This window comes from Mesoplodon bidens, assembly GCF_964165515.1.
Source record: "Mesoplodon bidens genome assembly, chromosome: 3".
NCBI classification, from domain to species: Eukaryota; Metazoa; Chordata; class Mammalia; order Artiodactyla; family Ziphiidae; genus Mesoplodon; species Mesoplodon bidens.
Genome location: NC_138178.1, coordinates 121,031,290 through 121,048,606, shown reverse-complemented (window position 1 = coordinate 121,048,606; position 17,317 = coordinate 121,031,290). Strand labels below are relative to the sequence as shown.

General features: G+C 32.7%; 1 protein-coding gene across 3 annotated transcripts; it reads right to left on the bottom strand.

Moving 5' to 3' along the window:
• Positions 1 to 520: 520 nt before the first annotated feature.
• On the bottom strand, positions 521 to 16,344 carry LRFN5 (leucine rich repeat and fibronectin type III domain containing 5; the record flags this gene model as incomplete). 3 transcript variants are annotated; one of them, XM_081228642.1, is made up of 4 exons in its annotated part: positions 14,959 to 16,344; positions 11,549 to 12,261; positions 5,662 to 5,705; positions 521 to 686 (listed from the first exon to the last, which is right to left on the bottom strand). In XM_081228642.1, the coding sequence occupies exons 1-4, from the start codon at positions 16,341 to 16,343 to the stop codon at positions 669 to 671; spliced, it is 2,160 nt and encodes a 719-aa protein (XP_081084768.1). In that variant the 5' UTR covers position 16,344. The 3 variants fall into 3 exon arrangements, with proteins under 3 accessions (XP_081084768.1, XP_081084769.1, XP_081084767.1); XM_081228643.1 differs by lacking the exon at positions 5,662 to 5,705 and having other exon boundaries at positions 628 to 686; XM_081228641.1 differs by lacking the exons at positions 521 to 686; positions 5,662 to 5,705 and having other exon boundaries at positions 11,319 to 12,261.
• Between the last annotated feature and the right edge of the window lie 973 nt (positions 16,345 to 17,317).

The window sequence follows — 17,317 nt, the reverse complement described above, 5'->3', positions numbered from 1 at the left end:
ATGCCTACCTTGATACTTTCTGAAATTCCACTGGAAGAAGAGATCCCTCATCCCTTTTGGTCTTACACTGAAGCATAAAATTGCTGTAAAGCTGTTTAAATAGTTGTACTGCTCTCCCATAGAAGTGGGTGCACTTCAGTCATGGAAGAACTAGTTCCAATATTATAAAGCAATTTGTGACCCCCTAAGGTTTTTGTACTACATAGATGTAAAATAATATTATTAGCTCCTACAATCATCACTTCACCATTCACACTTGAAGCAACTGAGGTTTCCACAAATCAGGCAATGTGCAAATTCTGTCATAGTAAAACATTTATTTGTTAAAGTGATATAGATTATTCAAGATTCTACAGTCTTAAATCATGGATGGCAATGTAACATGGATTGATACAGAACTCGATGCCAATGTAGGCTTTTTTCTTTCCTTCTTAAAAAAAAAATACTTGTAGGTCAGAAGAAAAAAAAATTTGGTTTTAAAAGGGGATTAACCATGGTCTGATATAGCCAGTTCCGCGGCATCAGAGACTTCTGCTTCAGCTCCTGTGGACAATTTCTTCTAGGACACCAGTTCAACAATTAGCCTTTGTGAATTGAAACATTTTTAAATTTTGTCTGGTAAAAATATCAGTGGCAAGTTTTTTCAGGAGAGAGAGAAGTGGTGCTCTTCAGATTAACTCCGGCCTCTGAAATGAAAGAAAAAGAAAAAGAAAAAAAAGAAGAAAGAAAACAACACAGCTAATAAGATCACTGGGCTAGCAATCTAGAAGTTACTGAGCTGTAAGCATCCAGGCAGGAGCTTATTGCTACAAAATACTAGATATATTTCTGGATACTATTTAGACATGCACGTCAGCACTTAAAATGTTCCCTGGTAATTTCAAATTATTGAATATATTAAAAAAATCTCATTTTAGAAAGGAATCTAAATGTTTTAAGACTAAATAGTTATGCAAGTCAGAGCCAAATTGAGGAATGGCATTTTTCCTTGCACATTTATATTCTCAAATTAAGAGGAAAAAAAGTTACTTTATTCATTAATGCATGCTATTCAGTCTTTAACAAATATTCACATTGGCTTTTTAAATATGAACATTTTAGATCAAATTTGTTCATCATATCTAAAACCTATGTGATCTCTACTTTTTTAATAAATTCTTTTGGAAGCTTTGTATCATATTAAAGTTTTATAAAGTTTAATTATATATTTACTGATAGTGAAGACAATAAATTCATCTATATTAATTAGTTCTTCACCCACAGAACAAATAAATGTGAAAACTGACAATAACTCACAAGCAAAGTCATTTCATAGTTAACATGATTTTGAAAGAAAATCGTATAAAAAGCAATTTTAAAATATTTAAATAACAAACTGTGAAAATGTTTTTTCTCTAACATGGGTTCTCAGTACTCATGACTTTCAAATATGTGTATAAATTCTATACTTCAATAAGATGGAAAATAATTTTTGAGAAATATACAATTTCCTAATATGAAATAGAAGTAATTTTTCTCCTTTCCATTCAAGAACAACTACATGTTTACAAGTTGAGAGTTATAAAATGCATGGAACAAATGAATGATGAAAATAGCTTCTTAACTTCAAATATTCTATATCAAAGTGTTGATATAGGACAAATTTGGATAACTTTGTGTGGTAAAGGTAGGCAAAATGCTACAGAGATATTTTACTTAAGAAAATATTTCAAAATAGTTAATCAGAATAAGTGAAGTTATTTTTGAGACAAACGATAATTTTTGAGAATGACTGAACAAAGAATTACTGGATGTTTGAAGATTGTTAATAGATAATAGATGTGTATCTGATTTTTAAAAAATAATTACTTGGAAACTACTGAAATATAGACATCACTAGCATACTTTACCTGGAATATTCATTCTAAGGAAAACATTACAAAAATCACTTTAAACTATGATTGGAAATAGCTAAATTCCTCGCTATTGGATTCACAGCACAGCTTATTTTGGTGAAATTGGTTATAAACAAGATTTTTATTTATTTTTGTATATCCAGTAATATGTTCCCTTTGATTAAAAAAGTGATTGTACTACACCAAATTTCATTTCAGGAAGTAGTAATATAGAAAAGACTAAATATACCTAGAAGAAAAATATAGTGGACATTATAATTAGTTTGACTTTGGAAATAAAAAATCCTTCCAGAATAACAAACTTTCTTTTAATATCAAGTTAATGATTCTATAAGCTGGCATAGTTTAAAGAGTTTTTGGTTCAATTTCACATTACATAATAACATTAACAAACTGTGGGATTATGGTTTATAAAAAAGTGGTTATTTTGAAGATTAGGAAATAGCAATCGGTTTTGGGAACAGTGGTGTGAATTTGTCTGCCCTGAATCTGCCATTATTGAAACGATGATGTAATATGAAGTTGAATAAAAATTTTATATGTAAGATTCAAAATAACACTTTTTACTTATCAAAAAACAAGCATAATGATTCCATAAAGATCTAAATATGGAACACAAAATTACAAGAGCATCACAAAGAAAAAAACAAGATAGACTATAATAACTATGCTAAAATGTTATAAGAACTAAAAATAATGAATTTGGGGTAGGTTCAGCATGTTTTGTCAATGGTCCTCATTTGACAGTGAAAGGGTACCATGCAAAACACTGCACAATCTTATCAACGGTACTACAAATTAAAGGAGAAATTAAAGCTACGTCAACATTAGAGGAACAAAAAAATACCCCGACATTGAATGGATTTGGGAAACTGTTATTGCTCTTACTCTGAATGTAATTAAGACCTATGAGAGATTTTTTTATCTTATATAGTTAGGATATCTAAAAAGACGGAAATGATTTCTAAAGGTCATTGCTGACACTAGGGTTCTATATATTTTTTTCTGATTTTCTGTAATGTTCAAATAAATAGGTCAAAAAGTATGCTTTAATTATTATAAAAATAGTTAAATATTTTCTACAATGTCTATTCTATTACTCTTAATTTACTTGAAGGTAATATCATAGGTGGAAGAAACCCTACAGAACCAAATATTTTATATTGATCATTCTTGTTTGTACAGAAAACATTGGAAACATATCTGAATCATATATACACATTTGTTTTGCTGCTCAGCTCTTAGTTCATACGATTTCCAAACTGTGTTTTCCCATAGTTGTTTTAATATTGCTGTTTATTTCTAATCAACACTAACTTTTTATTCACTTATATATTAATAGTTTGTCTAAAAGAACTACTACTGTCACCTAGGAAACATTTTTTTTAATATATTAAAAATGCATTTTAAGTTTTTTTGCTTATTTTATTGTCTATATACATAAGGAACATTTTGATCTCCATATAAGGCAATGGGCAGTGTCCAAGTGTTTGGAAAATATATTTTGCCACTGGGTGGAAAAAGACATGTATGTTACCATCCTACAGGGAATATAAACTTAAACTAAAATTGTATAATCCTCCTTATCCCACTACCACCTCCCCACCAAAAAAATAAGAAGCTGTGAGCACAAGGAACCTCTGCCAGCTCTCTACCTCACTTCATTCACAAGGTAAAGTACTGCTGACAGTGTGAAAAGCCATCAGAAGACTACCACACAGGTCACAGTCTCTTCAAAGGGACATTACTGTTTGGTTGTGCTGACAGTTGTAGAAATGATAAGCCTGCTATTGCAGAAATCATTTAACAAATAACAAGAATAGTTGCACTGAAGTCATATGGTGACTTAAATCTGATAACAGAAATGTAGCAAGAAATTGGCTAATGAGTAAATGATGTATTACCACTAAATTCTGTTAACATTCTTCTTTGCCTGTGGGTTTATTTTTCTAGCTAATGCTCATAGAAAGAAAAAAAATAGCCAAAACATGGAGGGAAAGTTGTTATGACATTATGACATAATGATTCAAAAAAGGAACTCAATAAAGACTCAGCATAAAATTTTAAAAATAGGTGACATATTCTACATATGCACATTCACTATGAAATCTAATACAAACATACATATGTACACATGAATTTACTACATACAGAAATGACAAATCACTGAAAGATCATGCACCAAATTATTAGTATTCGTATCTGGGTGGTGGGTTATGACATATTTACATTTATTATTTTTTTTTATTTTAAGCTATATTTTCCAAAGTTCTCTAATACTAATTACTTTGGGACAAAGAAAATCGTTATTAGAAATCTTATGTACTTATCACATTGGCAAACCTTTTGCTATCTCAAGTAGCACACAGACTCCCAAGGAGATTACTTTTCTCTAAACTTGACTTCTAACACTGTGGTAAAATAAGGAAATAAACACAGTAATATGTAACATGCCCCAGAAAATATGAATACTTGGAGAGTTGCTTTAATTGGTAATTGATTGATTCTCCTGCTTCCAAATCTTGATAGAACATTTAGAACCACTCTGGATCATGCTTCTGATAGGGGAAGTTTGAATTTTTAATTCCTTTCTAAGGATATTCTCTTTCAGAACATCCAGGTGTCCAAAGTTATATGATAAATTAATGTTTCCAAGTCAAAGACAGGGAGAGAGGGAGGGAAGAAAGGAAGAAGAAAGAAAGGGAGAGAGGGAGAGAAAGAAAGGGAAGGTGGTAGAGAACAAAGGCACCTTCATGCAGGTCAGTTCAATTCTATGAACATCAAGTACGTGCCCGACTCTGTGCTATTGATTGTTTCCAGTGAGCCAGCCGTTTTTTTTTTTTTTTTTTTTTTTTTGCAGCATAGGAATGGGACCCTAAATTCAGTAAAGAAATGATGAAAAACATTTTGTTTGATTTGGGAATGGAATTCTTTAGGGGAAACCCAGAACGATGGTACAAGTTATTGTTATCTTGTAAGTAAGAAATGGTTAAATTAAAAAAAAGACCCTTATTTTTACTATCAACAAATAAATCAATGGCTTTTTCTAAGAACCTTTAAAAGGAGAATATTTTTTCTGGGCCAAATCTTAAGCAAATGGCTGATGCATCCAGATGTTTGAACAGATTGCTAAAGTGTCATTCTGCTCTGGAAACACACTTTCTGATCCAATTAAAATGCAGGAATCAAATACTCATTTGAAACTTAAAAAAAAAAAAAGAAAGAAAGAAAGGAAACCAAGAAGAGTAATTGGTTGCTGACAAAAGGAATACCATGAACATTTCATGTGTTGTCTTTTGCTCCATTTTATAGTGGCTTCATTCATTTCATATACATGAAACACTTCTGTTCATCCACTTTCAGTGAGGCCTAATATATTATCTCAGCTTCTATTAGGATGTGGAGCTCAAGGATAGGAGTGAATATATTCTTATCAAGCTACTGTCTTCATGTTGGGAAATATTTGTAAAAATACACATGATATCATGCGTGACTACAAATGTGACTCCAAAGTCACACTAGTATTCCCTTTATTCTTACAATGTGAATCAGAAATATTTGGTTAACCAGAAATATGTCTAAATTTAGGAAGTGGAAATTCACTTAACCAGACTGAACTTCACTGTTTACCACTGAGCATTGAGTAAGTTTTAATGGAAAATTTCAACAAGTTACATAAACTAGCAAAACAAAAATTAAAAATTCATTTATAAAAGAATATACCCACTTAAGTGCTGAAGCATGTGACAGGTAACAAGAATCTCACCTGTGTTTCCTGGACAGTCTGGTCAACATTAGTCGGCAAAGCATCTGGGAATAAAATTTTCAGTGTCATGAACAATTCATTTTTTATGAAACAGACCTTAAAATACTTCTCACTGAAACCTTGATAAGATTAATCTTAACAAAGAGTTATCTGCAAATTTTTTTTATAATAACTTACCAGTTCTTGGGTTAATTGCAATTGACTTTATAATACTTCATAGTTCTCTATGGCTATTTCCTGATACATAATACTGCAGAATTTTAAAAAATATTGTTCTAGTTACTAAAATGAGTAGTTATCAATATGGAATGCACTTTTCCTGCAAGAGTTCAATAAGAGAATCGGCTTCTATTCATTTTCCTTACTCAAAGTTAACATTTCGACCACAGAGTTGCATATGATTAATACGGAAAGATACATCAAGGAAAAACAATCCAAAGCAGGAAATGTAGTTTTACCATATTCACCACGCAAAGTATAAAATAATAATTTATAATATAAACCATTATTCAATAACCCCCAAGATAATAATAGCATGTTTTGCTGAATACCAGTTTATCCTTATATAAAATAGTAATGTTCTAAATGCAAACATTCTGCCTTCAAATGTTCATATGTATATTCTAATTGGCTATAAATGTTTAATATCATTAAATAGCCCTGTACAGTACACATTCTATTTCCTCCCAAATGTCCTATTTTAAAGCAAATACTCTAGTCATTAAGAAGGGACACAATTATAAGAAAAAATTAGATGTCTCAGGAAAATGTCATTCTAAGTGTTCACAGGTGAGTGTGATGAGAACAGTACAAAATACTTTTTGATAAAACCTCCAGCATAAATATTCATATTAATTTACAATGACCTCTGGAGATTAGGTTTTACATGAAAGCAATAACAAGACATGTTCGCATTATACAGAAAAAAAATAATTAGGAAATTACATTATGGTAGAGGCCACATAGTATATTCCATAAGTCCCTTCACGTTGATGGTAACTTTAGATACTAAATTTTGACTTTGAAATAGCTGAAAAAATCAGAAGACAGTGGTACACTGATTATTGTTATATTGAATATTTATATTTGGTGAAATTGCAGATGCACTAATATTACCTTAAAGAGGTAATTGCATACTTTAATATACTTCCAGTTACAAACTGTTACTTTCTATGTCCCCCTCCAGATAACACCACGATTAGGATGACTCCATCCCAGTAATACGTTTACCATTCTTTATTCTGTACTGCTAAAAGAAGGATGGTTTCTGTTGCAAAAAACGAACAAACAAACAACCTACCCCAAACCTGACAAAACTAATTGTATTTGTAATCCCAGCATGTATTTATCTAGCATGGGAGGGAAAGGACTGAGTAATCTGAAAGACAGAGCTCTGAAACAATTATATTTAAAATTCCATTAATTAATTTTGGTTATTTTCTCTTTCCTCTATGAAATTTTAAAAGTGAGATATTTTTTATCCATAAACTTACCTCAACTAACACTGAACTCACAAACATTATAAGGTAAATTGTCATTATGATTATTATTATTATTATTATTATTAGTGTTTTATTACCAATGGAGGAAGATAAGAAAAATCCTTTTCCCATCCAATCCACCTCTGGGCTGAAGTCCTTTCCCCAAAACACATTACACACACTCACACACAGAAGCATCTACATACGTTGTTGAAGTGGAAAGACTGGACTCTTCCTGAGACTCAAGGGAAGGCTGAGCAAGGGGAATAGGGTACATAGTCTTCATTCTGTCTAAAAAAAATGAACACTGCTTGCTTATCATTATAAAATGGAGTTGGAATTCTGCCACATCGAGAAGAAAATGGGCTCGTATCTGCAGTCTTCTTTGGAAGAAACACCCCATTTACCTTCACAATTCTTGTACAAGAAGATGCTTTATGTTTTTGAAAATTTTAAACTACTGGCATTTTAATGATTGTTTTTAACTTTATTATTATGAATAAACAGAGGGGGAGATACTAAAATTTAGGAAGTAAAAGGCTATTGGTGTGAACTTTGTGATAATTTTTTAGTTTCATAAATAAATATTAATTTCCTTACAGTAATATAAGCAAATAAAATAGTTAAATTTTAGTTTGGAAGTACTTTTTGAGTGCTTTAAGGCAAAGCAGAAAATACTTCATGAAAAAAAGAAGATTCCTGTGGACAATGGAAGACATAATTTTTTACAATTCTTTAAATTCTTGTGGAGAAAGTATGTATCATTCAGGTAGTAAGCTTGTTATGTCTACAGGTGGCTTACAATAGCTCAAAAACTTATATTCTAAAACTTTTTTAGTGAACTATATCTGCAAAGTAGCTAAAATCAACTGTCTAAAAGCATAAAAAAGCTTACTGTGACCTCAACTTAACTAATACATTTAATGGTTAGAAAAAAATGTAGAAAATGTGTTGTTCTCAGCAAAGGTGTTATTGTATCTAATTTAAATTACTGTATTTAATGTACCTCTGTGCTAATCTATTTGTAAACTAAAAATAAATAATATTCATCAAACCAAACTTCATTTCTTCTTAGGATTTTGAGCCTACTTCGGATGCTTCACTATTCCTTTATGGAACTTATCTATTATATATACTTTTCTCTAAAAAGACCTACTTTAATAATAGTTTGACATTTTCAAATTGGGGGACAATTATCCAAAACAAAAAGTAACACAGAAATACATATAATTTTTAAAAAAAGTTTGGAGTAAATATCTGTAAATATATTATTTGTCAGTTTGTTAGTGAACAAACTGAAACCATAGTGTAAAATGGCTAAAAATTAAAGAAGAATAATTAAGAACAAGGAAGCAAAAACAATATATACAACCTATACACAGTCAGCAACAACAAACAGCAAAATCATATGCTTTGGATCACATGTACGTAGTTGGTTAAATAAGGAATGTAGGAAATGACAGAAAGAAAAACAACAAGAGGGACAGAATTTCTTGCTTATAGTAATAAAATATCTGGATCACAAATCTCCATTGTGCTAAGTAATCAAAATTCTTAATATTGAGCTTTCTTCCCTGGCTCCATTCACTTATTTATTCATCTATCCATTTGCTCATTCATTCATCTGAGTAACTACTGCATTTTGGATATTATACCAGGCACCTTTAATCACCCTCAACCTTCCCATAGATTTATCTTTCAGCCACTTCACACTGAAACTGCCCTGAGCAAAACATTTTTCACATACTTATCAACAACACCAAATAACATCTGACCCTCTTGATAGGCCAATTTTTGTTCACATATTTTGTTCAAATATAAACTTTTTGAAAGATAGGAACACAGGCCTTCTTAACACCTGTAGAACAAGTGTTCAAGCATTTGGTTAATTCACCCTAAAAGGAGTCTTGTAAAAGCAATAACAATTTAAATGGTTTCAATGGCTTTAGTCAAACAGAATAAAATTTCACATGATTAGATATTATAAGAGTTCTAAATGTTTATGAGAAATAAAAGATATTTAATTAAAGCTTCATTAGAAACATAAGCAGGAAATTGATTTTAAAAAGTCCAGGCAACTGGAAAATAGAACATGTTAATCAGTAGCTTGGAGTAGACACACTAAGCTGCTGCCTGTTCTGTGTGATTTCAGCGCCCCCTTGACCACAATGTTCAGTGTGCCAGAGATTCCCTGTTTGGGGATTCATTTCTTTAAGTCTTGAAATATTTTATATATTCAGGATATTTTAATACTATGCAGGTAAAAACTAGGAAGGTGAAAAATAATATGCTTTTGTCAATCAGCACTTCATGAAGAATTAAGTAACTGGTGTTAATTAAAAATGTTTAGTTGGGATTAGAGCATTATTACAGAAATAGTGTTGAAAATACTCTTCACTTTGAGCAATGCTTTGATTTTACAAAATAATACCACACATGTGTTCTCATTTATTCTTCACAAGAACTATATACCTGACCCAGGAAGGCTGATTATATTTTAGAAATGTGAAAGACAAACTTCAGAAAAAGAAGCAGGGCAGAGAAGACATTTAGGAAACACCTAAGGTAATGAAAGCCCATTAGACAAATTTTTTCATGAGTTGCTCAGAAAGTAATCTCTAACTGCTTTAATCTAATCTACTTTTGAATGTCATCACGATAAATCATGTATAATATGTGCCTTGGTCAAGTTGAAATTAACTGAAAATTTTATAAATGCTTCCAACAAGAGGAAATTAAACCAATGACGGACACTCCTCACCTGTGTTTTAAATGGTATTTCAAGTAATCTGAAAGAGTTACTAAACTTTTACTGTGTGTTTAACTTACTCCCAGGGAGTAATTTACATAAAGTCCATATCTTATTATATTATGGCTAAAACTTTTTGTGCAACGTTCCCACATGAACCTTATTCTCAAAAAAAAAAAACCAAAACAAAACAATAACAAAAAAACCCCAAAGTCCTGTTTACTGATCTTTAATTAAACACCATTAAGTTACCATATAATATTGTAAAAAATTTCAGCGAGTAGATAGAACATTTCTCTATAAACCTTGATTTCAGTGACTGTCCAAGAATGTCATATTATCAAGGAGCAATATTACTGTCTGACTAAATTAAAAATCCTTTTTTAAATGACATATTCCCACTAAGCTGTATAATTTCTAATTAAATTTCATCACAAGTTTTGGTTCAAATAATAAATACATTTACTCAGAGAGAAACATTCAAATTCAGAATTACAGAGCAGAAGGCAAAAACGAAACTACTATCTGGTTAATGAGCAATGACTTTATATTGCTTATAAATGTAATAAGAACTCTATTAGAAGATTTTTATTTAACTTGGTGATAAAAATAAATATTCCTTTGATAAAGGCAGTTTTGTATTTTTGTTTCCCTATTTAACTTGCATTAAGAAAAATATAAAGCTCATTCATTCACCAAATCTTTACTGAATGAATGAAAACACCTTCATAAGCCCAGGCAGATGCATATGACTTAAAACTGGCCTGTGACTTAAAACTGAATTGGCTTTTTTTGCCAAATGAAAAATCAATTGCATTTTCTTCTGCTTCCCACTGAAAAAGCTGTGTCATAGATGAGAAATATCTTAGACCCATTAAGGCACCTGAACCAAGAATGTTGATTAGAAGGGTACTTATTTTAACACTGTCTGGGTATACTTGACTATTTTATTTTAAACAACATGACAACACAGAGCTGTTCTCTAAAATATTTGCCTAAAAACAAACACCACTGTCATTGAAAGAAAATATACAATCTACTCATTGAAAAATACCAATCATCCATAGGTGGTACTTTGTAAGACTGGAGGAAATATCATTATTTATGCAAGACTTTTTTTTTTTCATATGACAACTTTCATTTTGTGGTCTGCTATTGCAGAACCTGGTAGCTGGTCCTAGAATGGGGAAGGCACTGCTGTCATGCTTTTTCCCTAAACAATTTTATATATATGACCTTCATATATACATGGATATATATGAAGTTACTTCATATATATCCATGTATATACGAAGTAACTATACCCTAGAGGGTTTATACGCCATGGCTCTGTTAGCCATGAATCAGAGAGATAAGACTGGGATTTCAAATTCCAATTTCCTATGTGAGTTCTCAAAATAATTTTTTCATTAAAAAGAAATAATAGGTTACACAGTGCTTTCCAATATCCACTCAGAATTTGAAAGAGTTGCTTTTCCACTATGCCCATCAGAACTGTTGGACTGAACTAACATCGCATTCATAGACATGCTTCTTTTAGAAAACAGTCCGCGTGTGTTCGGTGAGTTAATATAATGATAGCATTCCTTTAATTCTCCATTCAGGGAGTACCTGTGCCTTGCTCTGGATCTCTCAGCAGGCAAAGTGAGAAACTTACTTGGCTTTGAATGTGCTCTTTTAGATGTGGGTCCCTCTGTGCCAGAATCAGGAGGTCGACTAGCTAACTGCAAGGCAGTTGAGTTGTTCCTGTTAGTGTTTTGGGACTCAACATTTGTGACAGCTTCACTCTGTGGTTCGGTACTTGGCTTCGTGCCAGTCTTTCTTTTCTGCTTTTGGGACACAGAAGTACTTGAAGTCCAGGTAGGAGGCAAAGCAGAGGTAGTGGTAGAGGAGTCCTGACTTGAACAAGTTTCTGAACATTGTATCACATTGTCATTGGCAACTTTAAAACACTGGGCATTCTCTTCGTGTCCCACAGCTTGTTTGGACATGGACTGGGGCAGCGTCACACTGCAGCCTTGTATTTGAGCCCCATTAGTTTGAGAGCAGACGTTGCTGACCTTGGTGACCTTGTGTTGCCCATTATTGTTACAAACCTTATACCGGATCATTAGAATGATGATAAAAACCAGCACAGAAGCTACAATGATTCCACCAATAATAATAATCATGGTGCCTCCCAAAAACTGGGACTGCATGAAATGACACCGCACATAATCCTCTTCCGTAGTAAACTGGATGCAACCCACGACTCTTGTGGCAGTGAGGGAAGTAATGCCATCATCATATATTGCCAAGACACACAAGTCATACATAGTTCCAGCAGCCAGGTTATTGACAAGAAAAGTTTTGCTCGTAGGAGGTATCATTCTGAGGGACAATGGAATTTGTGTTAATATTAAAAACAAAACAAAACAAATACACACACAGTCATTATGACTTTAGTTCTGTTTCATTTCAGTACTCATTAAGATAAGCACATTTAAAACATATGAAATACGAGAAAATGATCTAATCTTATATTTACCCAGTTAAAAATGGCTAAAAGTCATTATTGGATTCTGCATTATATTAATGGTGCCTGCACTATGTCTTGACAAGCTTACTAATTACATTGCTTGGCAAAGCAGAATTCCTAATAAAATCCACTGATAAAAAATCATTTATGACAAATTACTTTTGAAAGGTGTGACTGTGACATTATCTGACTACTAAACAAATCCATTTAGCACTTACAACACCTCTGTGACTAAAAGCCAATTTGAGGGAAGGGAAAACACTGACAATCACATTAGAAACCAGAACGGGAATGCAATTCAGAGTATTTATTTTTCAAATCAGTTACAAGCTACTATGGAATGGTACCCATTAGCTCTATCCTTAATAACTAAGATAATTACTAAGATTAAAGTACTTTATTTACAGATCTCAACCCTCTCTTATGTCTTCAACACTTGGTTCTCAGTATGTTTTTATCTATAAATGAGGTTGATGCATAATATTATTCTAGAATCATGAACAGGGCAAAGCTGTTGACCAGAGCATAAATCCCTATCCTCCCCATTGTGGGCTGATGAAATTACTTTCACAACATAGTTTGTAAAGTTTGATAAGAGTTTAAGATATCTCTGAATCCATTGTATCACTAAAGTCTTCTGTGGCTCCTATTCTCCACTACCTTTTTCTACTCAGTAGCAACCATATATGACTAAGATTTAATTTGGAATAAAGGCTTGAAACTCTCTTTTTTCTCTGAAAGAGTTTTAGAAATTTCAAGACTTGGCAATGCTAATCTATTATACAACCTAAATAATGTGTTCTAAATGTACCAAGAAACTTTTAGGCTAGAGTATGTATTGTGGTTGAGATCACTACCATTTAGTTAGTGCATAAGAAATGCCAGGCATTACTAAGCACTTTATATGCATTATAATTTCATTTTTACAATGACTTATGAGGTAGTCATTATCACCATTTTACACGTGACAAACATTAAGGTCAGGATTTCAAGCAATTTCCTCAGGGTCATAGAGAATTTACTTGTCATGGAAGGATTAAAATCTTGGAATTTGGAAAATAGAAACTGACCTATTTCACAGAGCTAATGTTTAAAGTCTAGAGAATGTCTAGTAGCTACAGGAAAGTAAGGGGTAGGGGTGGATGCTCATCTTTGACAACGGGTTAAATAATCCATAGCCTAAGTGAAAAGCTGAGTATGACAACAGCAAACTACTATATGCTAATATACACGCACCGCAGTCTACATCCCCATACATTTAGTGATGAGAGGGATATTAGAAACCATTTACTCTAATCTCTTCCTTTTAGAGATAAGAAAATTAAAACTCAGCCAAGTAGAACCTTGCCCAGCATCGGTCACATGTTTAGGTAGGTTTTTTTTTTTTTTCCTACCAGCCCATGCTTATTTTTTAAAAAAAATTTCTCTCATTTCCGTACATGAGTAAAAATCAGATTATCTTCAAGAATCCATCTGGGTATATAAAAACTGATTTGATCTTATTTCAGAAAAGCTGAAAGGCAAAATATATATATGAATATATATATAATATATATATTCATATATATATTATATATATGTGTGTATATATATGTACACATGTATACACAGGTATATTTCAAAGCCATGATTTTACATCATTTCCTAGGAGTAGCAATAGTCTATCATGAGTGAAATTATATGGAGAAGTAAAAATGTATATTTCCAACTGAAAATTGGACAAGATGTGACTATAAATCAATGAGGCTGAACTTTAGAAAAACATACCAGAAATTCTTTAGTCAGATGCAAATTCTCCACCAATATCCTTACCCAGAGATTACATATTTAACTCCACTGATACTTTCACTGCTCAAAATACTTATAAACTTTCTCTTTGGAACTGTCTTAAGAACCAGTGTATATGAGGCAACACACACACACATAACTCAATCACTCAAAAAAATCAGTCTCATTATTTTATAGTTACATCCTATTTTTGACCAAAAATGGCAATACCCATCTTGATCACCCACCTTATTCACAAGACTTGGCTCCAAATGGCTTTTGCTTGTTTCCAAAATTCAAATTCACCCTCAAAAGACGAAGATTTGCCACCACTGAGGATATTCAAAATAGTATGACGAAGGTTCTAAAGATAATTCCAAAAATGCTTTGAGCAATGGCAGCATTATTGGGATAATAGCATAGCCTCCCAATGTGACTTCCTTGAAGGAAAGAATACTCATGTGGATGTGTAAGTTCTGGTATGTTTTTGAATTTTTAAGATAAATCAATCGTTCTCTGATAGTCACATCTCTTAGATGAGAGGAAAAAAGTAAGTAAGCATAATATTAAATATAAATTTGAACTCTCTGAAAATAACAGCATTCAAAATATTTCTCTACATGTATTCACCTTTCACAAGCCTTACATTATATACTTTAAAAATTGGAGTACTTTAATTACAACACAGAGTAGCACTGCTGATTGAAAAAACGCAGTAGTAGATTATCAAGTCCTACACTAAGATGCACAGCAAGTACAAAAATGTGCTTAATTTTTCTTACCTGTAAACAAGGGTGTCATCATAAGTACCATTGTACTGGATTTGAAACATACGTATTCCCGGGATATTTCTTTGAAAATTAAATTTAAGCAGTGCCGTAGATGATGTTGCTTCTGCCACCACAATTTTATCTTGACTGACTTTAGTATCACCATTACTAGTGCTTGCATTAGAACCTGACTTAGTAGAAGTTGAGATATCTGAAGAACCAGGATCAGGCTCATGGATATGGTTCGTACTGTTTAGTAAGTGAGGGAGCTTAATTATATGAAGATCCACCATTTGTGTTGCTTCCCCAGCAGGATTGGAAGCAATGCAGGTGAAAGCACCTGTATCCTTAATAGTTGTTATAAGAATGTCAAGTGTTCCATTATCATACACCAGAGATCTTGTTGCATTTGAAATAAGCTTCCCTTCAGGAGAAATCCAGTGAATTGCAGGTTCGGGGTCTCCCCTGGCTTTGCACCTCAAGGTTGCCCTCTGACCCTCCAGGACTCTCATCTCATGTGTATGACGAGTAATGAGAGGAGGCTCACACAAAAACTCTTCCTCAGGAATTGACCAAAAATAGCGGCCAGTTAAAAGCGCTGGGGAAGCACAGGTCTCCAGGTCATCTTCTCTGGACAGACGCCTCAACCACAGCAATTCACAGTTGCAATGCAAAGGGTTTCCACCAAAACTTAATGCAAAAGTAGATGGGCTTATGATTCCTGAGGTTGCTAGGACCTGAGCTCGCTGAAAGAGAGGGTCAGGTGGTAGCTTCTGCAATTTATTTGATGTTACATCTAGCCGAGTCATCTTGTGCAAGTGGGAGAAAGTCCCCTTAGGAATGTTATCAATCATGTTGTGATCCAAACTGAGGGTGTGCAAGCTAACCATCTTCTCAACAGCATCCCATGGTATTGTTTCTAAATTATTATAGGACAGATCCAGCTCCTCGAGGGCAAAGACATCATCAAATGCTGTAGAAGAAATTAAAGTCAGCTGATTGTTGTTCAGTATCAAATGATGGAGATTGGAAAGCCCACTGAACATATCATTTGTAATTTTAGTCAATCTGTTGCTATTCAAATGCAATGCCCTCAGATTCCGTAAGTCAGCAAAAGCATGAGGTGTAATAAAACTTATTGTATTCCTGGATAGAGTCAGGTCCACCAAGCTGGTCATATTGGCAAAATCTTTCCTTTTAATGTTTGTAACAAAATTGTCTGCCAAACGCAGTTCCACAGTTCTTCTGTCAATGTTTGGTGGCACAAACAAAAGCCCTTTCTTGGCACAAAGGGTTGCAAGATTAGGAGACAAAATCTGACAGACACAACGCTTTGGACAGATCTGAGCTTTCACTGCTATGCCAATGAAAAACAGATAAAAAAGAAATTTTTCCATTGTAGATCAGTTTTAAGAGCCTGTAAGAGAAGACACAAAATATAGTGTTAGCATCCAATCATTTGAGTAAAGTTCATATTCCTACTAAAATAATCTTTTTTATGCAAATTAGAATACAGAAACAATTTATTCACTTGCTTATTTAACCAAATATAAAATATTAACTCTGTATTGTCTGTGTAGTAGACCCTAGGATAAAAATTATATATACCATTCATGACCCCATGAGATTTAAAATCAACTGGTGAAAACAAAGAAGTCAACAGATTATTATAATTCTGTCAATTAAGTGCTATTTTTGAAATATGTCCAGGGCACTCCCTGGGTTCACAAAAAAGAGACATTCAGCCCAGACTGGAGGGTGGGAGCTCAGGAAAATTTCCACTAAACCTCCAAAAGACATCTTGTAACTTCAAAAGCTTAGACATATTTAGAGATTTGCAAGTATTTCAATTTACTAGTTTGAGCATAAACAGAAAGAGACAATATTTGTATTTGTTAACCTTGTGGCAAGATACTTGAAAGTAATTAATTGTTAATTAAATTTGATTCATCTTTACAAACTATCTTGAAAATAGTACAACCTCCACATCCTAGCTGCAAATACAGGATCTTGTTCTCAAATATAAAAAAGGCTGAAAATTTACCACAAATGCTCTGAGCTCCTTAACTATTAGAATGTTTTATGTGATATAATGTGGATTTTTGAAGATAATTTATGGAAAGCAGTCATCAAAATACTTGACAGTGAGTCCAAGATGTCATATTCCATTTTCCTTTTCTGAAAAAACTTAGTGCACTTGTATTTATTCAAATTTATTTTTAAAAAACTTGACAGTTTCACTTCTACCTTGATCTTAAGTATTTGCTCTTGAAAATAATCATCAAAAACAAAAATACTAATGCGTATGTGATTAAAATTCTCAAAAAGTATGTATAATTTTAAACACCAAAAGGGAAAACAGCTACAGAAA